This window comes from Colletotrichum abscissum (assembly GCF_030869225.1).
Source record: "Colletotrichum abscissum strain IMI 504890 chromosome Unknown Scaffold_36.1, whole genome shotgun sequence".
Lineage (NCBI taxonomy): Eukaryota > Fungi > Ascomycota > Sordariomycetes > Glomerellales > Glomerellaceae > Colletotrichum > Colletotrichum abscissum.
The window spans coordinates 46598-69486 of NW_026850276.1; the positions used below are offsets into that span (position 1 = coordinate 46598).

At 53.7% G+C, this 22889-nt stretch overlaps 8 protein-coding genes across 8 annotated transcripts; 3 read left to right on the plus strand and 5 right to left on the minus strand.

Moving 5' to 3' along the window:
• Positions 1-169: 169 nt before the first annotated feature.
• On the minus strand, positions 170-1953 carry CABS01_12167 (tetratricopeptide; the record flags this gene model as incomplete). The annotated part of the gene is made up of 5 exons (XM_060545521.1): positions 170-257; positions 845-1059; positions 1116-1265; positions 1320-1526; positions 1576-1953. 5 exons carry the CDS (start codon positions 1951-1953, stop codon positions 170-172), a joined length of 1038 nt encoding a protein of 345 aa, XP_060396694.1.
• Positions 1954-2474: 521 nt separating this feature from the next.
• Positions 2475-3725, plus strand: CABS01_12168 (methyltransferase; the record flags this gene model as incomplete). The annotated part of the gene is made up of 2 exons (XM_060545522.1): positions 2475-2778; positions 2980-3725. 2 exons carry the CDS (start codon positions 2475-2477, stop codon positions 3723-3725), a joined length of 1050 nt encoding a protein of 349 aa, XP_060396695.1.
• A 112-nt stretch (positions 3726-3837) lies between these two features.
• Positions 3838-4862, minus strand: CABS01_12169 (tyrosine/serine protein phosphatase; the record flags this gene model as incomplete). Its single annotated transcript, XM_060545523.1, has 4 exons — positions 3838-4194; positions 4261-4396; positions 4464-4646; positions 4756-4862. 4 exons carry the CDS (start codon positions 4860-4862, stop codon positions 3838-3840), a joined length of 783 nt encoding a protein of 260 aa, XP_060396696.1.
• Positions 4863-7339: 2477 nt separating this feature from the next.
• On the plus strand, positions 7340-9805 carry CABS01_12170 (uncharacterized protein; the record flags this gene model as incomplete). The annotated part of the gene is made up of 3 exons (XM_060545524.1): positions 7340-7460; positions 7579-9069; positions 9123-9805. 3 exons carry the CDS (start codon positions 7340-7342, stop codon positions 9803-9805), a joined length of 2295 nt encoding a protein of 764 aa, XP_060396697.1.
• An 810-nt stretch (positions 9806-10615) lies between these two features.
• CABS01_12171 (Frag1/DRAM/Sfk1 family protein) lies at positions 10616-11362 on the minus strand (the record flags this gene model as incomplete). Its single annotated transcript, XM_060545525.1, has 1 exon — positions 10616-11362. The coding sequence occupies one exon, from the start codon at positions 11360-11362 to the stop codon at positions 10616-10618; it is 747 nt and encodes a 248-aa protein (XP_060396698.1).
• Positions 11363-13333: 1971 nt separating this feature from the next.
• CABS01_12172 (uncharacterized protein) lies at positions 13334-14635 on the plus strand (the record flags this gene model as incomplete). Its single annotated transcript, XM_060545526.1, has 2 exons — positions 13334-13553; positions 13626-14635. The coding sequence occupies 2 exons, from the start codon at positions 13334-13336 to the stop codon at positions 14633-14635; spliced, it is 1230 nt and encodes a 409-aa protein (XP_060396699.1).
• Positions 14636-14902: 267 nt separating this feature from the next.
• On the minus strand, positions 14903-17645 carry CABS01_12173 (exocyst complex component Sec10; the record flags this gene model as incomplete). Its single annotated transcript, XM_060545527.1, has 2 exons — positions 14903-17496; positions 17549-17645. 2 exons carry the CDS (start codon positions 17643-17645, stop codon positions 14903-14905), a joined length of 2691 nt encoding a protein of 896 aa, XP_060396700.1.
• Positions 17646-18319: 674 nt separating this feature from the next.
• Positions 18320-22794, minus strand: CABS01_12174 (SNF2 family domain-containing protein; the record flags this gene model as incomplete). The annotated part of the gene is made up of 4 exons (XM_060545528.1): positions 18320-18893; positions 18951-19392; positions 19447-22674; positions 22725-22794. The coding sequence occupies 4 exons, from the start codon at positions 22792-22794 to the stop codon at positions 18320-18322; spliced, it is 4314 nt and encodes a 1437-aa protein (XP_060396701.1).
• Between the last annotated feature and the right edge of the window lie 95 nt (positions 22795-22889).

Consider the following 22889-nt stretch of genomic DNA (forward strand, 5'->3'; position numbering starts at 1 on the left):
GCACTGGTGTATTTCGTCAGTCCATTCTGCCAACGACCCTCGAGCCCGAAACCGCTTCGTCGTTGCCCGACGGGTCTTAATTCACGACGCCGGCGCACTCTGTTCTGCATAGGTAGCCAGGGTCTCGAATGACGGTGCCTGAGATCCATCCGCGGATCAACTCACTGACTCACTGCCAGCGCATCTTGTGGGCCGCCTTGGCCCATCGGGCTCCCAACGACACGCCTGGAACCTCGGATGACATGCAGCTCTGCCACCTAGTGAATGTCAGTTTGCGACAATTGGGCACGACTACGGGTGTGGCCGCGGCGGCATCGATGGACCTCGAGGCAATAGAAGAGAGCGGTAGATAATTCATTCGACGGTATTGGCGGCGGCCTCTGCCTATCTGTGAAACATCCCCACTGCCAGACTCGCTTTTGTTTCTGCCCAATAGCTAGAGAGTCTCCCAAGCTTCGTCTCGACATCGATTGCGGCCACTATAGCGCCCGAGCGACACGATCCGCTGTTCGCTGAATGTCTCTTCGTGTTCCAATGTTGAGCGACATGTCCGCGATTGGCTGGCCGACGGGCCAAGGATACTCGCGTATTGCCAGTAGCACGTGAACGTTTTGTTGCAGGCACAGCTTCGTTAACTACTTGATTTGAATGTTCCGATTGCTTGCTAATTCCGACGTACAGCCTGTACCGATGATGGCTGCTCGCCTAATATGATGTGCATAAAGCACGCCCGTTGGCATGCCAATCCGTTAATGTGACCATGCAGTCACGATATGAGATAATCCAGAGTCGTTTGCTTTTCGTCTTCGGATGACGCGGTGCTCATCTCACAAGGTCCACTGACTCCTTCGAGAGCAGATCTCGGGCTGCTGCCACTTCCGATTCATCGTAACCTTGCCAGAGCCTCTCATGCGCTCCGTTGCGGCGTACAATGTCGGCCAGCTTTTGCGTTGCTAGCTCGTTGAGCTTCTGTAACGTACCGACGTCAGGAAGGGTCCAGTCCTCCGAGTCTGATTGTCTCGACGGCTTTGACGGTTCCTTGATAAGTTTGTTCGTAACCTGAAGAGCATGTCAGTCCCAATTGCCGGTCCATTATCACGCGTTATGGCACGCACCAGTTTCAGTCCGTAGTAACCCCGGAGATAATCATCACAGAGTTCGATGCTGCGGCTGAATCTTTTGACTGATTCCGCCAATTGTTGCTGTGAAGAGCCTTCAGAGGCCGATGCAGCCATGTACAATACCTCTCCGAGACGAGCATGCATCTAGTCGTGGTCAGTCGGAAACACAATCAGAAGTCGACTCTACGAGACACTCACGTTCCATGCATTCGGGGTCAGCACAAGCACTTCCTCGAGCGCATATATAGCTTGTGAGTATAGCCCCTGTGAAAGGTACAAGTCGGCAAGCTCCGCCCACGCCTCCGCATCTGTAGGGTTGAAGTCAACGAGACCATTGAGGGCCGCAATTGCTTCAGATGTCTTTCCTGTCGACTTCAGAAGGGCGACGCGACGTTTCGCAACAGGCTGTCAAGGTCAGCGTTTGCCGTGACACTATGGCAGAGGAGCAACTGACAATGTTTGTCGCGTTCTGTCCTAGTATTGTCTCGTACTCCTTGAGTACCTGTGCAAGTTCTCCATCATTATCAGCTTCCGCCTCCTTCACCAAACCCTTGAATGCCATGATGCGCTCGTTTTCATTCCCGAATCGGATCACCAGCCTCTCGAGGCACTGGTGTGCTGCCTGGCTGTCGCCCGTTCGCAGGCAGGCCAGAAGGAGGTTCTCGTAGATGGTCCATATCTCGGGCGTCTCCGAGGCCGAGAAAAGCGAAAGAAGGGGGGACGATGAGAACGCTGTCGGATTGTTTCGTAGAATCGTAGGTGCTTTCTGGGCAAGCTCGAGGGCCTCGGCTGGGGACAGGTGGCCCTGGGGGCGGATGAGCGAAGGAGCCATTATCGCGGTCAGGTCTACCGGTTTGCGTATCGATCGGACGAGACGTGGATCAACAACAGGCAGATGATGGGGGCTGCGCGATCAGGTGTCGTCAATGGGTAAATGTTAATTGAGGATTATCTAAGTTGGCCGGGCTGTACCTAACGGGAGGCATGGGAGGCAGTCGCAATCCGCGAACCTAGCTCAGGTACGTACCGATTCTGAGCTCCTTCCCCAATACGTTCTGCACCTGGCACCTGGCGCCTGACAATGGTGGTTGCGGTGAGTGGGTCTATCACAATCGGGCATTGGTCGCATCGGCTGGCGGCTCTTCATCGCCCCGAAGGTCGGGTCCCACCACGACTTTTTTTTTTTCAGAGACAAAAAGTTCGACACGCGAGAAAATTTCCAAAAGCTTCTTTATCTCAACCACTCTTTCATTCCTAACCAACACTTGGGACTTTGGAGAGTCAGGCTGCTGCCCACACAGAAACCGGCTGTGAACACCGTCGAAAAGTTCGTCTCGGCTTCACACTAGTGAGATGACGTCTCTTGCGTCTGAGAACGCTGGGGCGGACGAGCAAGTTCTCGTCGAGAAGGCGGCAGAGCTCCAGATCTCCAAGCCTGCAACCGAGGAAGAGCCTGCGGCTCACAGGTCGCATGATCCTCAATTCAACCAGAAGAGGAGCGATCCTTTCCAGTTTGGCAGTCGCTTGCTGGGCGAACAGGATGATGTCTTCGAGTTCAATGCTTGGGACCATGTCGAGACTGACGAAGTGTACAAGGAGTACTCTGAGCAGCAGTACGAGATGCAGCGTCAGTCTCCGGTCTCCGACTTTGACAAAAGTAAGTTTACATTCCTTGCATTTCATTTTTTTCGATCCCCCGGTGTTATGATGATACCCCAGCAATACGCATAGTTCATCTGAATTCTATGATGAAACTTTCCTTAATTAGTCTTTCGCTCCCATCTGACTACACCACTATCAATACCAATTATTTTGAAAGACGCTTGCTTTGATACAGCTTGCTAACAAGACTCCTCAGACAGATTGAACAACAACCCAGCCAGAATGTGGGACTTGTTCTATAAGAACAACACAGCCAACTTCTTCAAAAACAGAAAATGGCTGCAGCAGGAGTTCCCTATTTTGTCCGAGGTGACCAAGGAGGACGCTGGCAAGAAGACGATTCTTGAAATAGGCGCCGGTGCGGGTAACACCGCCTTTCCCATTCTCGCAACCAACAAGAACCCAAACTTGAGAGTCCATGCCTGTGATTATTCGAAGCAGGCCGTAGAGGTCATGCGGACCCATGAATCCTACAACCAAGACCACATGCAAGCCGACGTCTGGGACGTTACGAGCGAAGAGCTCCCTCCCGGACTGGAAGAAGGATCTGTGGACGTTGCTATACTCATTTTCATCTTCTCCGCCTTGGCTCCGAATCAATGGAACCAAGCTGTTGCCAACGTCCACCGTCTGCTCAAGCCGGGTGGCCAGGTCTGCTTCCGCGACTATGGAAGAGGTGACCTTGCCCAAGTGCGCTTCAAGAAGGGACGCTATCTCGATGAAAACTTTTATGTGCGCGGCGACGGCACTCGAGTGTACTTCTTTGAAAAGGAAGAGCTTGAGCGAATCTGGTCTGGCCAGACGCAAGAAGCGTTGGACAACGACACCAAGTTCGAATTCAACGTCGATGACCTTGGTGTCGACAGACGCATGCTCGTCAACAGGGCTCGTAAGCTCAAGATGTACCGATGCTGGATGCAAGGACGATTCACCAAGAAATGAGAAAGCCAAAGTTCACATCAATCGAAAGCTGAGGCGAGTGAGGTTTGCCAATGAGCTATTGTATTGCTGTACGGAGCTTGGGTGACGAAACAAGCCCCCTCCAGTCCTTGAATCAGTACAACAGCAGCTCCCGAAGCTTCAGGCGATCGGCTTGGCCAAACCCGATCTTGTCCAGATATTCGTTGAGCCCACCATGGACATCGTCGAGATGACGAGCCGTCCGAGCAATCATGTCAGGCGCCGTCTCGAACCAGTCGTCTGTGAGACCAATCTCTCTCATCTCGGCCAGTCTCTCCTCTCTCTCAGACTCGAGCGCACCACTGGTTAGCATGTAGTCATGCTCAATCGCCTCGAGCGGTACATCCAGGATGAACAGAACGAGACTGACAATCAGCCCGGTTCTATCCTTGCCCTGTGTGCAGTGGACCAGAGTCGGTGAAGTTGCCGGGTCGATGAATACCCTGAGAGCCTGCGCATGAAAGCTCGTTAGATATCTGTACCCGCACCAAGCTGCCAGCGAGTGGTATATTCGTACCTTTGCAATCTCCTCACCAGATTGATCGAGGGTGTCAAGGCCTAGACCAACTAGGCCACGCGGCAGCATGACCTCCCGAGACAAGATGGAGATGCCCTCATTGCGATAGCCGAGAGTAAAGAGACAGATGAGGCGGCTAAAGTTTGCGTATGCCGAATCAGCTGCTGTGGGGGATATGGAATAGGAAGCCAGGGACATCTCACCACAAACCCCACCAAGATACCTGTCTGATCAAGAACCACTCAAAGTTGCCGCCAGTGATTCTGATCTCGTGATACGTCAGACCCGAGATCTGGAATGGCTCGGCTAGTGCAGCATTGGACTCCAGAAGGGTGGGCACTTTAAGATCGGCCTCGCGCTTTTTGGCCTGTTTGACGTGTTCGGTTCTGAAAGGTGTCGTCACTCACTGGTCAGAGTGCAAGATCTTGCATTCCAGAGAAAGGAAGATTTTTTCTGTCTTTCTATGTTCTGAAGGACGGAAACACGTGCACTTACTTTGTGCGCAGGTCTATCACCGCCTTGATGCCCAGCTCATCGCGGAGGCGTTTTCTGTCTGCCAAAGTGGCATCATCTTGGAGAAAATCAGCACCGAGGATCAACATGTTTGCGAAGATTGTGAGTCGCGTGGCATACCTGGTCTGGCGGAACGAAATACCAAGCCTTCCCTTACGAGTCTGACAAGCAAAACGCACGGATGTTAGCCTCAACTCACTACAAAGGCTTCTGTTCAGTGCAGGTAAGGGTAGATTAGCCAGAAAATGACATACCTTCTTCCAAGAAATTTGTTCACCGTTGAGCCGACATCACGAAAGTTGAGGACAGACGTGATCCCCCTATTATCCATGATTGACAATGTCAAAGCTTCTGAATGAGTTCGGTGTAGAGAGAGCGCTCGCTGCAGATACCGGTAGTCAGCGGTTAACGGCTGGAGACTAGCAGTTCCGACGGCGCGTATCGGTACAGACAACTGGAAGGATGGTTGGCAAGGCGTGGTGGGTGTGATAGTGTGTGTGTGTGTGTGTGTGTGTGGTAAGGTAGCAAGCAGCTCTTGGTGTGAAATGTGTAGGAAAGGGGTGGCTGACGCCACGATTTGGCACGTCGAACAGAAACTCGGAGCATCGGAATGGGAAACGTGTAAGCGACGTAGAGCCCTATTCCCATCGTTACCGTCATTCACCATCAGGCTCCCAGCCCGCCAACCTCATGACGGATAGGGAGCCGAGGTGAGGTTGGACGTGCTGGGATCCCTGGCCAGGGCTGGTAGATCCCTGCACGTCTCCAAAAAGCTTAAGATCGGGGTGCGAGAGAGAAGGAGACTGACTTTTGATGTCACCGATGGGTAAATTATGAGAGTGAGTGATCTGCGCCCAGGGATTGCGACCATGGCCTGAACTCGCGCATTGTGAGCGGTCTGGGCTGTGAAGTCCAGAAGAGAGAGCTCGGTCTTCTTGCTGCTCCCATGCAATGTTTCCGGTCCATCAGAGCCACAGCAACGTGACCAGCAATTTCTAGACTTTCGGATTACAGCTTGCTTTCCATGATATCGGATGAATATGGGCTGCCTGCGCTAGATGGGAGAATCGACGTCTCAAGTTGAAGCTAAATGTGGGAATTACTTCAGCCTGCAGAGGCTTGCAGAACGCAGCCATCAACAATCCGAGATGTGGCTGACTGTGTAGTCCATTCCATCAAACGAATCAGAAGGCTCGAGCGAGACAGCAAGCCTCCCAAGAGCTTGCATAACAGACTTCTGAATCTCGGGCTGCTCGATGGCTTTGTTTTTCTATCGGCCTAGGACCCCGTGCCTGTCTTTGACTACGGACGGGAGTCTCCTGGCCGCCCTCTTATCGTCTTCGTCACGGACGGTATCTCGGGCTTCCAAGTCGGTGAAAGGTGTAGAGGTAGATCCGATTATGGGCAACTGACACACCACAGGGCTAGGCTCTATCTGCTCGGTGATCCAGGTCACAGGTGATGGCCTAGACCCTAGATAGCTCACGCTCCAGACCTGAATGGTGGCATTGCCCAATCCAAAGGCTGGAACCCGATCCGCCACTCAGCGCGACAGGGTCCGGACTGGCCGGCTCCAGAGACGGGCGGGTGCTGGACCGAAGCCACAACGGAGCGGACGATGGGCCATGCTGGCTTGCATGCTATGTCGCAGTGGTGCCAGTGGCCCAGTGGTGCGTTTGTTTGCCAATATCTCTCAGGACCTGGTCATTCGGTCGTTCGCAAAGGGAAATGGAATCCCCAATTCCCAATTCAAAGAGCTGGGGAGGGGAGGTGTGGTGGATGTTTGACAGGGGCAGAAGTGCTAGATGGCAGGTTGCTACGCCCGAAACGGAAGGGAAGGGACCCCGCATGACGTAAGGCGCTGCTGTCGTCGCAGCTCACTATGACTAGCCACCAGCACTAACTGCGTACGCCGTATCACCATCATTGACCGGCTCCCGCTCACCAGTTTTTGGGGGGAAAGCAATACCTACTACCTCATCGTGCGCTCGCTCGCTCGCCCGCGCCGCGCCGCCAGTCTACCTTAGACGAGGAGTCTTCCCACCAGCCCACGCCCCCCTACCCAAGTGCCCCCTTTTGAACCAGAAAGATCTGCTTCTAGCTGTATGATATAACTTGCATGCCCTCTGTCGGGACCCCCCGCCTGCGCCTCGACGTCGCTCCTGGTCAATTTTTCTGCTCTTTGGTTTACCCAAGCAAGCATCCAAGCTCCCTGACCTCCCGGTTTTCGGCGCATCCTTCTCGCAATATACCCTAGTACGACGACTCATCTCATCTTGTGATACGACTTCCTCTTGCGACACTCGTGGAAGGGTAATTAGGTCCAGAAATAACATCAGTCGGACTTCGACTTTCGGTTGTCAATCCACCAGCGGCGTTGCCCACGCGTCCACCTCAACCCGCGTGTAAGCCGCAAATCCGCTGCGAGCCTTCCCACTTTTCGACCTTCCGTTCCCTGTATTATACATCCTCGCTACGGTATATCCGCCTTGTGACGAACAGGCATCCGCAGCGGTTAAGTGGATATTCCCGGGATCGATACCACCAAGCCGGCTCCGGGCTGGCAATGATGCAAGCCAGCTCCTCCAAGACAGCGACGCAACAGACGCAGCAGATGCAGCCGCAGCAGCAGCAGCAAAAGTCAAGCACAGGCATGGCGGAAACACGGTACCAGGTACCCTCCACAGGTAACTTGAAACCTTACCTCATCCTCTCCTGCAGAATACGAGGTTTCTACTTGGAGTTGCCCGAATAAAGAAAGCATCCGTGTTAATCATCAATTCTTCTTTTCCCTGAATATAGCAGCCCACTCGGGAAGATTAAAGTACGCCGACCCGCGGGATCTACCCAGCTTTCCATCCCCCGGTCTCAAATCCGATGGAGCTGCTGCCGGAGCTGCTGCATCGTTAGGTTGGGCCAACCAAAAATCAATCGACCTCTGGAAACCCGAAAAGTCAAACTCTGCATCAACCGCAGCTATGCTCGCAAAGGATTACAAAATGACACCATCGTGGGAACCAAACTCCAGCTCTGCCGGGGCCAAGGCTGCTCTGCTGGCCAGCGCTTCAGCAAAGAAACAGTCCACCACCAACACGACCCCTCCTCCGTCTGCTACCGAGTCTTGGGGAAGCAGCGCTGCGAACCAGGCATTTAGACAAAGCCGCTCAGTCAGACAGCCCACCCAGACACCCGCTTCCGCCGCTGCCGGCCTTGGCTCTCTTTCAGCAGCCCAAAATGCCATGCCCGCCTCCAGGAGGACAAGGCCACGAGCCAAATCGACCCCCGTACCAAAGGAATCCTACCCCGGAGAATCACGAGCTGCTGCAAACGCTTTGAGTGCCGCCACAGCAGCTCACAGCCCTTCTTTGAAGCCAAAGTCCCCCACTGAGAACACTGGCTCAGTTCCGTACACAAACCTGCCTCGGAGTATGTTCACCTCAAAGCCCGCTATCGGGCCTGAAGAAGATGAGAAGAAAAGAGCCGACGTTCTCCACGCCTCTGCGGTGGCCATGGCCAAAAAGATGTACAGCCAACAGCAAAGGATGGTCGACCAGGCACGAGTCCACCAAGCTGCAGGAGAGACCAGCCCCGACGATATCCAACCCAAACCTTATGTCAACCTCCAGGAAGCGGCATACAAGCTAGCGCAAGAGCGCTTGTCGAAACTTCATGTGGAGCATCACCAGAACCGTGACTACCAGGAATACTACGGCAGCAATACCCAGACCACGCCTCAGCGGAGGTTTACTATGAAGGGTAAGCTTAGACGGCGGTCCTCAAGCGACGGCGACGCAAGTCACGACAAGGAACAATCTGAGCGTATTCGAAGAGAAATGTCCATCTTCTCCTCCAACTTGACCAAGGTCGACGAGCAAAAGCGGACAAAGGATCGCGAGGCCCTACTAGCAGCCGCCCAGCGCAATGTCAAGGCCCGCCTACAGGGCATGGACGACAAGATCTCAGCCGAGACCGGTATGGTGGCGCCCAGCTCAAAGAGCGATCGAAAGAGCGACTGGGAATCCAAGGCTCAGATGGCTGCCATGGCTAAGCACGAGTCTGCCAATGTGAATAGGGGTAAGGTTGACATTGGCGGCGGCATGTTTATGGATCCTGCGGCAGTCGACGAGATTGCTACGAGGAGAGTCCAGCCCGTGCTTGACGAGATCAATGAGAAGGCAGCCATCGAGCGGGAACGGCAAGAGATGCTCAAAGCAGAGGCGGAAGCCAAGAAGAGAGACGAAGAGAAGCGCAAGGAACGTGACAGAGAAGTTAAGGAGATCAACCGTAAGGTCATTGGTACGTTTGCGTGTTCCCTTCTGCGCATCAAACTGCCTCTAACGTAATCACAGCGCAAGAGAAGCAGGAAGAAAAGGAGAAGCGCCACCGTGAGAAGCAAGAGCTCAAGGTCAAGAAGGAAGAGGAAAAGGCTGCCAAGGCTGAGGAGAAGCGCAAGTCCAAGCTCCCCGAGATCACGCCGGGCGACTCGGCCGTCGCCGCGGCAGAGCCCAGCGAAATCTCACCCGTGAGCGACGACCAGGGCACCACCCACGCAGGCCAGCACAAGCCCGGGGCCATCAACACGAACAGGGAGAGCTCCGGCAGCGATAACCCACGCTCGCCCAGCGACAGCGGTTCGCCGACGAACAAGATGAAGACTTGGCTCAAGTCACGCTTCGGACGGCCGCGAGGCCGGTCTGCGGCCGGCGAGAATGCTGAGGAGCGTGGCTTCGTCGGCGGCGTTGCGCTGGCGAGGCTCGCCAACGAGAGCGCGACCAGTCTCGGTGATGCGCGGTCGGCTAGTATGAGAGAGGTAGCCATCGCCGGCAAGACTAGCGAGACGACGCCCAGGTCGGCAGCGGCGCAGGAGGGTGAGGTGAGCCCCGTGAGCTCTGATTCCGAGTCGGAGCACTTTGTCGAGGCGAGCGATGAGCTCGAGGGCCCCGTCTCGCCGCCGGCTGCTATTCGGGATCCGAATATGCACAAGACGCACAGCCCGACTAGGGATTCGCGGTTCCGAGAGAATCTTGAATAGATTGAGATAGATTGGTACTTTCGGTAACGAACGGCCATTCCTTCATTTAGAAGTGATGGCGTTTATGGATGGAACTTACTTACCGTTGAGGTACACTTCAGTTTAGCAGAGGGTGGGAAAGGGGTTTATAGCGAGGAGCTTTGGAGTGCATTTTTGGTTGAGGCATCTCTAACATCCAGATATAACATCGCTTTCCGATTGTGGTATGTTTGTCAGCATTTATAGTACTTTACGTCAAATCAACGAAAATCATCTTTGAAGGCGCCATGGCGCACAGTTATAAAGGTTCTAACATCTCAAATGTAAGGCTACTCAGCAACGGTCGTATCTAGCCTATAATGTTGTCGTCTAGCGGGCTTCAAGCTGATCATGGCGTACGAGCAGCTTCCTGTCTGTGCTCTGCGCTTGAAGCTTCTAGACTATCCTCTCGTTCGATATTGAGATGGGATGAAAGGGACACGTATGAGTACGTACGGAAGTAGATCCATGGCGGCCAATATGCAAATTGACCTTTCCACTGCGTCACTGAACATGGAAATAGAAGGTCGGCGATATTGTATCGCACGTATGCAGTGGATTTGTAAATGCTACCCGTAATTCTAAGATGTGCGTCAAATGATTACGCCCAAAACGCCTGCTGTTCATCATCTTTGTCCCCTGGGTATGCAGATGCCAGTTTATACAACGCGAGCCTCGTCATGCCCGCGATTACTTCTCCCGCCGATTCATTATCCATCTTCTCTTTTCTTTCAATCGTGTCCTATTTCCCGTTTCATTCCCATTACCACATAACTCTTCACACCTCACTCTTTAAAAGTTCCCCGGTCCAGCGCCAGTCCATTGACTCATCCCCGGCTTCGAGAACCGGTTCGCCTTATTCCTCGTCTTGGATGCGGGCAACAAGTCGACGGTAAACGAAAAGATGTAAAACGAAAAGATGAAGGCGACGATCCACTCAAGGATCGCGGCGGCGTTGTAAATCTCCTTAAAGTTGCAGACGATAAACGCGATGGCGAGGACGATCTCGACGAGGATGAAGACGAGCTTGATCCAGAAGGAGGCGGCGAGGTACGTGTGGTCCGGGTACTTGATGCCCAGGCGCTGGTACTCCCAGCAGATAAAGATGGCCGAGAGCAGGTACCCGCCCATGAAGAAGAGCAGGAAGAGCAGGTGGAGGTTCTTGTGCCGGTAGGTGTCGAAGATGCTGAGACAGATGAGGCCGACGGTGCCGACGACGGCGAAGAAGATTGTGAAGCCGTAGAGGATCTTTTCGCCGACGGAGGTGTTGGGCACGAGGCGGCCCTTGTGGCGGAGCCAGCGGTCGGAGAAGAAGGAGAGGTCGAGGAAGACGGTGGTGAGGACGCAGCCGGTGATGAAGAGGGGCTTGAGGTAGTAGGCGCCGACGTCGCTGATGTAGGCGATGCTCTGGGGCGGCGACATGGAGGGGTAGACTGCGCGGTGGGTGTCGATGATCCAGTAGAGGAGCATGCCGAGGAGCATGCCGAGCCAGACGAGGCCCGATATGATGGGGAAGATCCAGTATGATAATATTCTCATGTTGGGCAAGTGTGTGTATGTGTCTGCCTTGGTGTTTGGGACTTTGTCTTTCTGTGAGGGCGTAAGCTTGTGTTGCCGAGGATTCACGATGGTGTTGAGCCAAAGGAGGCTGTTCGCTGAGGGTACGGTTGGCGTACTACACTCAGGCTCACGACGCCAATTGGGAGTGGTGATGACGAGGTATGACGATTGAAGGGAAAAGTGGACTCAAAATTGCATCACTTACCAAAAAAGCATGTGTTCACTATCGTAAACGTTGTTCGTGGCAGAGCCTGAAGGGATCACGGGACTTTGGGCTGAAGGTGTGAAAAAAAAAAACAAAGCCAGGACTCGAATAGGAGGTCTGACCACGTTTGGTGGGTATTATGTCGTTGGTTGTAAGTCTCATACGCGAAAGGGAGCGCGCGGGAGGGGTCCTTAATGAATGTTGCGCGGGAGATGCCTGCGTACGTCAAACATCGGGCGGTGCCTGGAGAAAAGAGAGCAGAATGGACTGAGGTGTGTCCCCGGAGGTCGGGTAGGCGGACTTAAGAGGTGTCATCGGCGTCCCGTTACCCGTATGTTGGTTGCCCGATGGGTCCGGGCTGGCGTGCTGCGGTCGGGCGCACTCTCTTTTTTCTCTCTGACTCTGAGGAGTAGATTCTGGTATTATTGAGCCAATATCGTTCGGTAGCCCCCTTGCAAGCTACCTAGTCCGAAAAGTTCTGAAGTCATGGATTCGATCGGCACTTGGAGCGGACACTTGGTGCGCAAGCTTCCCGGCCGGGGCGCGCGTTGTGGGGGGAACATGTCATTGGTCTCGCGGAGTGCAAGTCAACAGGGGGATGACGTAGTGGCGCGGCCGACCGTAAGGTCCCCTACCTGCTGTGGTACAGGCTAACAAACTCTTAGACCACAGCTTCGCTATCGCAAAACTTGCGATTCGCCGCGAGTCTGGCCGGATTAAGCGCCTACCTAGAGGGAAATTATCGGGGCTTCCAGCTCGCCTGATTCGATCAATTGCTGTTTCTCTGATTTGAGTTTATATCTTTTTTTCTTCCTTGTTACTGGTACTGCATTCGGTGAAGCAGGGTCAGAATGGAATCAATGAATCGGCCACACGTTCATTCTCTGAGTCTTCCACACCACCTACATTGGTTGCTGACAGATGGGCAACTCTCATTAACACCCTGCCTGAAGGTCAAGGAAAGCCTTGAACTCATTTGTGCATGTTCAGCCTTGGCAGCCACATCTTTCGGAGAGACGGGGAACAACCATGTCCGCGAACCAACGACTGACAACACCACCATCTCGGATCCATCCGAGTTGGGCATGTGTTCTGCTGCACCGCCGCAATTTCTAGGTGCTTCCCCAATACAAAATGCTCGTACGGACACAACAGCACTAGGAAATATGGCGGGTTCGGGGACCGCTCCATAGTAAATTCCGCTCCGCGCCCAGCGCCCATGTAACTCAAACGATCGTCGCGCCGCGTATGATGATGGCGCAAGGAGCGCAAGGTACGACGGCGGAAAGAACACAGCCAACTTAGATCTGGTCATGTTGGATAATGATGTGGTTTTGCGCATTAAGACGTTCGGTGGAACATTGAAGATCTTGAGGGACTTTGGTACTGTTGATTGGTATTGTGGAGGTTTCCTCCGGCTAACATACTTGCCTTCTGTCATCCGAAGTCTGCTGCAATCCAACTCAGTCGAAATGCACACACAGAGCTTCAGGGTCGAGTCGCGAATGCTGCCGCAAAAAGCATAGTGATGCAAAACCAGAATCAACCAACCAATCGGCCCCGGTTTTAAGCCCGGGAGGGGCGTACCTTCCGATATGTGGCTTGATCCTAGCTGTGGCACCTACAGCCAATCATCATCCGGTGCGTCCGACGAGGCTACTATTGCCTACTGACTTCAGCCGTCGCCTCGTCCCTCCATCAACTCCAAGACTACATTGCGGCGACATCAGTCACGGCCGTACACGATGTCGGCATCACCACTCGTCGTCCGTCCCGCCGACGCGTTGAAGCCAGCGGGGGCTGTCGGCTCGCCATTCCGTAATTTGTCATCGGCTCAGGTTTCCTCAGGAAATGGCACCCCGCAGCCATCTAAGGACAAGAAGGCCGCGCCCATCCCGACGACAGCCCCGACTCTGGATCTCGCCGAGCAAATGAACGAGGTCGAGAAGAAGCAATATGTGAAAGGTTAGTAGAGGGATCACGAACGGACGAGATGGCGCGATAGAAATGGACCTCTCTGATAAGCTCTACCTACAGGAAAGAAACTCGGAGAAGGTACCTACGCCATCGTCTTCCTCGGCCACCTCCGATCGAATACATCCTCCCTCGTCGCCATCAAGAAGATCAAGGTCCAGAAAGAATACCAAGAAGGCATGGCACCCGACGCCGTCCGCGAACTGAAGCACCTTCAAGAGCTCCAGCACCCTAACATCATCTCCCTCCTCTCCGTCTTCTCCTCCAAGGACCAGAACCTCAACCTTGTCCTCGAATACCTGCCCTTGGGTGACCTCGAGATGCTCATCAAGGACACGGCAAACGTCCGCTACGGTGCCGCAGATATCAAGGCCTGGATGGGCATGCTCACCCGCGGCGTCTGGTTCTGCCACGAAAACTTTGTCCTGCATCGCGATATCAAGCCCAACAATTTGCTGATCGCCGCCGACGGCGAGGTGAAGCTTGCCGATTTCGGTCTTGCGCGGAGCTTTGCGGACCCGTACCAGGTCATGACGAACCAGGTTATCACGCGCTGGTACCGCCCGCCTGAATTGCTCTTTGGTGCGAAGCACTACAGCGGCGCCGTCGATGTCTGGAGTGTTGGATGCGTTTTCGCGGAACTCATTATTCGTGCGCCGTACATGCCGTCCGAGACCGAGGTTCAACAGATTTCCCTCATTTGCCGTGCCGTCGGTACACCGACGGAGGATAATTGGCCCGGAGTGACCAAGCTTCCAGCCTACACGGTGCCAGATGATGCCGAGCCCGTCAAGGGCAGGGATTTCTACCAGGCCATGTTCGGCACCGTGGGTCCTGAGGGTGTCGATCTCCTAATGAAGACATTCATTCTCGATCCCAAGAAGCGCATTACCGCACGAGACATGCTGAACCACAACTGGTGGCGCACAGAGCCGAAACCTTCACGCAAGGAGGACCTCCCCAAGAAAGGCGGCGGCGAAGAAAAGATGGGCGCGGACCTGAAGCGACGTCCAGGCATGGTTGATGAGGATAGGGGTGCCAAGGTGGCTCGCAAGCTCAACTTTGGAGCTTAAATCTGCACTTCCACATGGTTTTACGAATTCTTTCCACACTCGCAAACAAAAAAGTATGTAGCATCACGGGCGTTATGGCAGAGGCAAACGGGTTAAGGGACGGGGGGTATATTCTTTTAAGGATAGGACAGGCTATTTAAAGGGGCTTTTCTTCCCAACGGTTCTGGGAAGATCTAGTTTTCGTACTCCACAAAACATCAAGGCTCTTCCTTTTTTGCTCATCATTAGCATCGTCCAGTTTCTTGGCTCTCTTTCTTTAGGAACTTTTCACATCAACGAGCACTCCATCCCGTACATGGCCCTCTCGACATCTTTCCTGACCTGATACCAATCCGCCCGGCGCTGGGCGAATTCGTAGGCCTCTTCGGCACGGAACACGCCTTCGAAGCGGTCTCCGTCGGCAATGATGGTGGCCATCTCCTTTGCGTGACGCGGGTCGATGAGGTAAATCTGGCTCAGCTCCCTCAGCGCCTTGAAATACGCCAACAGGTCCTGGTTCTTGAGGGTGCGAATATACTCAAAGTAGAGGTTCATGTCGGCGATGAGCTTGATGGCGCCCTCGGTGCTGACGCGCTGGCGCTTGAGGTGCTTGCACACGGCCGTGAAGAGGCGCAGGCCGACCTCGCCGTTGAAGACGTCGAGCATGGACTTGTCGGTGCTGCCGACCAGCATGCGCGTGTGCGCCGAGACGAGCTCCTTGATGCGCTGCGCCGTCGGCGTCGGGCCCGGGTCCGCGAGAATGCCGCCCGTCTCGGTCGGGTTGTAGTCCGTCGGCTGCTGCGTCGTGCCGTGGAGGTACTCGACCTCGTCCATGAGCACGTCAATGCCCTTGTTCAGCCCCGCCGCGACGCTCTCGTCGAGCATCTGCTCCCACTTCTTCTTGGCGATGCCCGACGGGTCGAGAAAGTCGTTCTTGTCGGCAATCTTGGGTCCCGCGAGCTGCTGCTCAAAGAAGACGTCAATCATCTGGGAGATGAGGTCACCCACGTTGACGAGCTCGATAAAGGTTACCAGGGGCGCCACGCCGGACTGGTTGTGGTCGCTGACTTCTCGGGGGTTGTAGTGCGAGAGGTGGTCCACGGCCTTGTCAAAGCCAGGCTTGACGTGCCTGTTTCCTAGGATGCGAAGCATTACCACGAATATCGTCTCGCACTGTTCCCGCGCCTCTTCGCCATATTGGCCTCCCAGCTTGATGAAGCTAGATGCCCGCGCCATGCTCGTCTTGGCGACGTGGGTCAGGTTGAGGGCCACTTCGATACTGAAGAGTGTCTTGATACCCTCCATGCGCGACGCCATTAGGGCTGCCTTGGCCGCCAATTCGTCAGTCGGTGCCTTCTCAGGCAGTGGACTCAGCCGTCCGTTCCCATCTACGCCGGGAGCCAGGCTGGGCGTATGCGGCCTCGATGGTTCTGGTGAAAGAGCAGCAGTGCCGTTTGGCGTCACGGGTTTCGTCGAGGTTCCAAATGAGGGCAGCACAGTGACCGGCATCATGACGACCTTTTTGAATGAACTCAAAAAGTCCTTCTTATCCGCTTGCCTGTTGAAGTTGCTCATGTAGAACGACTCGACCGAGGCGTCTTGCTCCGACAGCTTCTTCTCCCACTCTGCCACCTCTGATTCGGCGTGCTGCGTGAAGAAGTCGAGCTCCTCTTGCAGGTATAGGTCGAGATGCGGCTCAAAGACGCGTAGCATCATTTCTTTTGCCTTCTCCTCCAGACTTCCCTTGAAAGCTTGCGGTGTTGTCAGCGACTGAAAGAAAAGCATGCCCTGCTCAAAGACCCCCGCCACGGCCTTGAGATACGCCTGCAGATTCCGGTCATGTGCAGCGTCGAAGAGGGGCGTGACATAATCCATGATGATATCCTCCCTGACTTTTTCTATCAACTCCCAAAACACAATGTCGGGGTTCGCAAACACCCGCTCTATAACTTCCGCCTGCTCGTTCATCTTTCGTAATAGGATCTCGAAGAACATTCGCGACGGCTCCAGGTTGATGTCGTCTGGATTGGCCCGATTGATGCAGTCCACTGCGTTTGCCCTCAAGACGTCCTCATCGCTGAAAATGGGGTGCTTTTGCACAAAGAGCTCTGTTCCCGCATTGCCGCCGTTCAGCGCGTGCAACACATGGGCATACCGTTTCATCCTGTTGTCGACGTCCCAAGACTCATAACCCTGTTCGAATTCTCGTAGTACAGCGCTCTCAAAAATACTCGTCATAGTCATTAGTCGTTCCTCCCTCTGATTCCAGCCCTGCGCCCAGTCGCTCTTTGCAAATGTCTGCAGGTTCGAGAGCATCTTGGCTTGTCGTTCGGGATCTCTAAAGACTTGGAAGACGATGGGATCCGTATGGCTCTTTGCCCTTGCCAGGTCAAAGTAGAAAGGTGCCAATGCGCCGTAAATCTTCCCGTACTCTTCTCTCGCGTGTCCCCTTACACTTTTGGCGCTCTTGATCACGTCTAGTAGTGCTTCCGGGTCTTTGAAAGGGTCCTTCGGCGCCGGAGCTCCCACCGTCATCTTTTCGAATCCGTCGATGGGTGGTGCGACAGACTGGCGCTTCCGCCGCTCTTCTTCTAGTGTGGCATCGAACAACGTGGTACTCGTGGGTTTCGGCGCCATGTGGTTCGCTGGGGCGCCTGGCTGATTGTTGGCTGCATTCGCTGCACGTTCTGCCGCCTCTCGTCTCCTCCGCACGGCGTCTTCGAAACGGCGTCTAGCCTCTTGCTCATCCCAGCATCCCATGCTCTTCAATCGAGTGACCCATCTTGTATCATCGTATACCATTTCCTGCATTCGTCGGGAAGCTCGAGCGACCTGCATCAGGTCTGCCACGGGGAGGTAATCTAATATGGCGACAAGGATTTCTACTCATTGTCAGCTTTCCTGCGATTCTTTCGTCGGGAAGGGGGAGCGAACCTGCTGGGAGCGTCGGCCTCGAATCCAGCATCTCAGTCGCCTTCAAGGCGCCGAGGATGCCGCCCCCCTGAGGGGCAGTCCCTCGAGACCTATACATGCTGGCGTAAAGGGTATAGCTGGTGCATCTGGAGTGCAGTCCTGGTCGCGTGTAGCCTCGAGGCGGTTGTCAGGCTTTTCAAAGCATGATCAGGCTACCTAATTGTAGCTGGGAAGTTCAGGCGGGGTTGCTGATGTTGTGGTTGGAATGCTGTACAATGGTTTCGATGCTGGTTGCCTGTCTGTCAGCCTGGGGTTCAGTTATGACCTAATTATCTCCAACAAGGTCCCCGCAGCACCTGGCGCCAGTTGTGGTGGGCCCCTGAGCCACGAAACCCCTAAATGCTTGAGGTAAGGTACTTTACTTTAAACTTACCTCAGTTTCTCAACCTCTGGGGTTCTTCAAGGCTAAAAGACGGGCCTTATATGGCCTATTTGATACAGCTCGGCTCAGATTTGGAAAGCTGGCGATCACTCAATTTAGAGCTCTTAGGTCATTGGGTGTTAGGTGTTGAGAGTGAATTGTGTTGTAATCTACCTAGCCTAGTAGTGGGCCACACCGCGACGTCCATACTCAAACATACCTACAGAATCCCTACCCACAAATGGGTGCCGGTACCACCATTGCCCCCCATGACCAAGTCTACCAAACGCCATATAATCTGCGTTGCCTCGTTATTCCCAGTATCAAACAGTACACTTTCTTACTAACTGCTGCGTAGATTGATGGACTGTCTAGTCCTCGGCAACAATCTCCTCCGCAACGCTTGATGTAATTCGCCGGGACACACGCCCAAATAGACACTCCCAGAGGTCGTCAGTGGCAACCGCCTCGCCTGCATTCTTATCCCTGCTCATCAGTTGGTTGAGATGAGCTTGCTCTAGCTCCAAAGTGTTCGCAGCCTCCAGAGTAGGCTCTTGGACCTCGGGAGTGGACTCCTTGGACTTTCCTTTGGAATTCTGACCCATGTGTTCCATGCGTCGCTTGACCGACAGGTTGTAGATCGATTCCTCTACAGAGCCCTCAATCAAATATAACCAAACGGTTGTCTCGTTCTTCTGACCAATGCGGTCTACACGAGCAATCGCCTGCAATTCAAGCGCGGTATTCAGTAGCGGCTCACACAAGAAGACGTGGCTGGCGTTAACGAGGTTGAGCCCACTCGAATTTGCCCGGCCATGAAGCATGAAACACTCAATGCTAGCATCTTTCTGGAACTTCATAATACCATTGGGCCTGTCTATTGCGGAGAAGCCGATCTGATAGCGGCTAAATGCTTCGCCCAAGATTGCCAGGAAACTTTTGTATCTACAAAACGAAGTGTTAGTGGACAAATCCGAAGGGGGTTCATGACACTGGACTTACTGGGTGAAGATGACAGACTTGGCACCAGGATCAGATTCCCTCAGCCATAGTATATGTCTGACAATCGAGTCGACCTTTGTCCCAAAGGACATCCTCAATAACTCAATGTCATTGATTTGAGCAAGTTTCTCGGTGCTGAAACGGGAGTAGATGCCATTTGTTTTGGCAGCCTCATCTTCCTTCACTCCAGGCGAGGCAGAAACTGGGGTCTCATCGTGTAACTTCAACTCTCTTGGCTTGAGAGTAATATCATGGAGTTCGGTGAGTCGAAGCTTCCTCTTGCACATAGGGCAATTATGATGAGCCTTATGCCAATGCTTCATACAGTCTTTGCAGAACTGATGGCCGCACACTGTCAGAACTCCAATGGTGAAGTGTGACTGGCAAATAATGCACATCCGGGGCTCGTTAGACTTTCCGCCGTCCATTTTGAGATTCAGCACTAGAAGACACATTGTTAGTGTGAATCAAGGTAAATGCATCGGGAAGAACTCACGGTATCTGTGCTTCGCCTTTGAAGAATCCAGCTTTCTACGGTAATTATTCTCGCTCGCGATGCAGGAAGCCACGGCCGGTCCATCATCAGGGCCTTCATAGGGGGCAACACTGTCTGACACTGCCTGGAGTTGTCGATAGTACTCAACCCTGGCATTCATGGCACTTGTGAAGCGGTCGGTCTCTCGTTCCAAAGCTGTGGCCGCTTTGGTCTGAGCGGTGATATTTGCCTGTGTTTGTTGAATCTGCTTGGTCACAATCCCGTGCTCAAGGCTTGCCCGACCGCCGCCGTCCCTTGGTAGCCTCGATGCAATAGCTCGTAACTCGGCAATGGCACGACGAAGTGAACCATGCCTGACCGGGGACGGCTTCACTGAATCCCTGGCGTCATTGAGAGCCAGGAACTTCTCTGGGGCTGGACCATCGCCATTCTCTGCGGCAGTCAGTGAAACGTTGGTCTCATGCCTGACCAACGCATTTTCAAGCCCTGAGATGGCGTCCTGACGGTCAGCAATGGCGGCACGCAGGATTTGCACATGGACGATGAGTTCCTCTTGAATCTGCGTGGAGTCGGTGAACTCTTCACCAGTGACCTCATTTTCCGCCTCTTCATCGATCAGTGCCTGACAGAGCAAACCGATGAGAGCCTCTCTCCATTCATCAATGCGATCTGCCTGCTCATTAAGGACACCATATAGTTCTTCCAGCGTGTCAAGCGTCGGGGCGCTTTCCAGTCCCTTTGGCCCGCTCAAGGTAAGTTCTGGAATTTCGACGAAAGACTGGGTTTCGGCTTGGCGTCCCAGCCTGTTCATAAGCGACATTGCTCTAGCATGACTTTCTGACAAGATCTCTCGTCGGACCTCCTGAGCCTTGCTGTACTCTTCGTCTTCGAGTTTCTGGTACTTCTTGAAGTCATCCGAATCCGGTTCGGTCATGTCCGTGTTGCTCTTGATTTGGAACAAGGCGTTCGCACAGAAGAACGTGGCTTTATGAAGGACCTCCAGAGCATGCCGAAGTTTAGTGCGAGCCTCGCCAACAAGAGCATTTGTCGCGCCCTCATCAACTTCGCCTTGATCGCTGGCGTCCCCTTCTTGAACTGCGGCAGGAATCCCCCCTAATGGCGCACCCACGGCAGCTTTCACCTCCTGCCGGCATTCGGCGACGAGATTCATAGCATCCACCTTGACCTTCTCCCATATCTCGAGAGCCTCTTTGACCCTAGGACTATTTTCGAGCATTTGGCCGCGTGTAAGCCTGGCCTGTAGGTAGGCTCGATGATCGGCTCGAATGTCGTTTTCGCTTTGCTCAATCATAGCATCCAGGACTTCGTCGACTGTCCGCATAGGTCCGACTTTCCGACCAGTGCCGCGTATCTGAACGATTTCAGGATGGAGAGCTGCCTGCCGTAAACGGTTAAGCCACGTTCTCATCTCAGTCTCGTTCTTTTCTGGTGTCCAGTCGGGCTTCACAGGGGCACCAAGGAGATCTAGTCCACAACTCTTGGTCATAGTCTTGAACATCTCGCTATAGTATTGCTCCTCCACGGCGGTGAAGGGCAATGTAATGACGTATCGCTTCTGTGGCGGCACCGTGATTTCGTGTCTGACAAGTTGTTTGGTATGGCGCAAGGCAATGCTTCCGAACAGAGACCTAAAAAGAGGCTTGTGTGACTCCGTCAGAGCCTTCCAAATCTGCGGAGATGATGCATAGGGCTCGTAGCGCAGAAAGCTGAGCAAACCGTGGAGATCTTTGACGTCGTTCTTCACCGGTGTTCCAGTAACGCCCCAAACGTTAACACGAGGAAGTACTCTTGCTACGATAGCTGCACCGCTCACTCCACCCTCAATCATCTGAGCTTCGTCAAGACAGACACGCCACCAGGATATTCTCGTCAGGGGCGACACCAGACGGTCGTATTTTCTCTCTTGGCGCCGAGATCTGTCAGGGGGTTTCAAAGCAAAGTGTACCTCTGTAGATAAGACTGGATATGTGGTAATGACCACGTCGTACGAAGCCAAGTCAGCACGAAGATGATCCTCAGTGCCAAATCTGACATTCTTGCGTCCCGGATAGAATTTGACTCGTAGATGAGGTGCGTGCCGTGCAAGCTCTGCGATCCACTGGTTTCTCAGTGACTCTGGCGTAACGATCAAAGTTGCGCCGGTTGTCAGAAGCTCATCACCCTCTCGCGTGACAATGTAACTATCGGTCGGGGGTCGGCGATGTAGCGTGACCAGGCCGATTACTTCGAGAGTCTTCCCAAGGCCCATCTCTTCAGCTAGAATCCCTCCCCGGATGTCCCGCTCTGCTTGCTGAAAAGCTGTCAGGTCGGTAGTGACGACATGATACAGGTCGCTGACGTAGAATGATTGTCCGGATCCCCCTTCAGTTCGAACTTTGCGGAAGCTGTGTGCGATATCGGTACCCAAAGGAGGGGGCAGCTCCTCAATGTTCGAGCCTGATTCCGCGCTTGCCCCCCTCCAACGAACACCTTCCCGGCCGAGAAGCCATTGAATTGTCTTCTTCTGGTAAGGGTAAAGTTTGGCCGTCAATTCGGGGATATCGATCGAAAGCGCGTGCTTATCGTCGGCGTGTGGTACGTGAGCTGCCTCATAGAAGTCCAAGGGGGACCAGCTCTGTTGTGTCGAACTCGAGGCGGATGAGGCGGTTTCGTCGTGTAGAAAAGTATTGAGGACTCTCTGACTGACTTGACGCTCATTTGCGGATCGCAGCCAGCTATATGGTGCCTTCGTTTCATTCCAATAGATCTTGAAGCAAAACACCACGGAGAGAAAATCTCCTTGAGGGCGCAGTGCGACATCAAGTTCCGCCCAGACATCGCCTTCGCCATGAGTTTTTTTCCCTTTCTGGGCAAAGACATACAGACAAGCTGCCAGACGCTGGTTGATGGAGTTCGAATGAGTTGTGACAGAAATGTTGATCCACGGCGCTGACGGTTTGATGCGAGAGGCAATACTAAACTCATTCGATTTGTCTTCGACTAGTTGCAAATGGGGTCCAATATTGTGTCGAGTAAAAGGAAGTGTTTCCTCGGGGCATTTTCGCACGAATTCCAGTTCTTCATCAGCCACAAGAAGCGCTTTCACGTCTTCATGTGATCGCTTCAGTCGTTTTGCAGACGGTTCAGTCGCATCATGGTCTTGGGGTTGAGCCTCATCATTGGACGGGAGGTTCTGCAGTTGGTGAATAAAGTCAACCGGCCAAGGTTCTAAGAATGTTAGTCAGAATACACATGCTTCCAAGCGAAGGTCGACAAACCATGAAATGAGACTGCAGTGGTCTTTGGGAGCGGCCTTCCACGGCGAGCTGTCATCTTTGTGCGAGCCATGGTCGATCTTAGTCGCTGTCGCTCACACTCTTATCAACGACTTCAACGGGCCTTAAGTATGTGCTGGAAACATGCTTGCTTTGTCGAAACTGTGT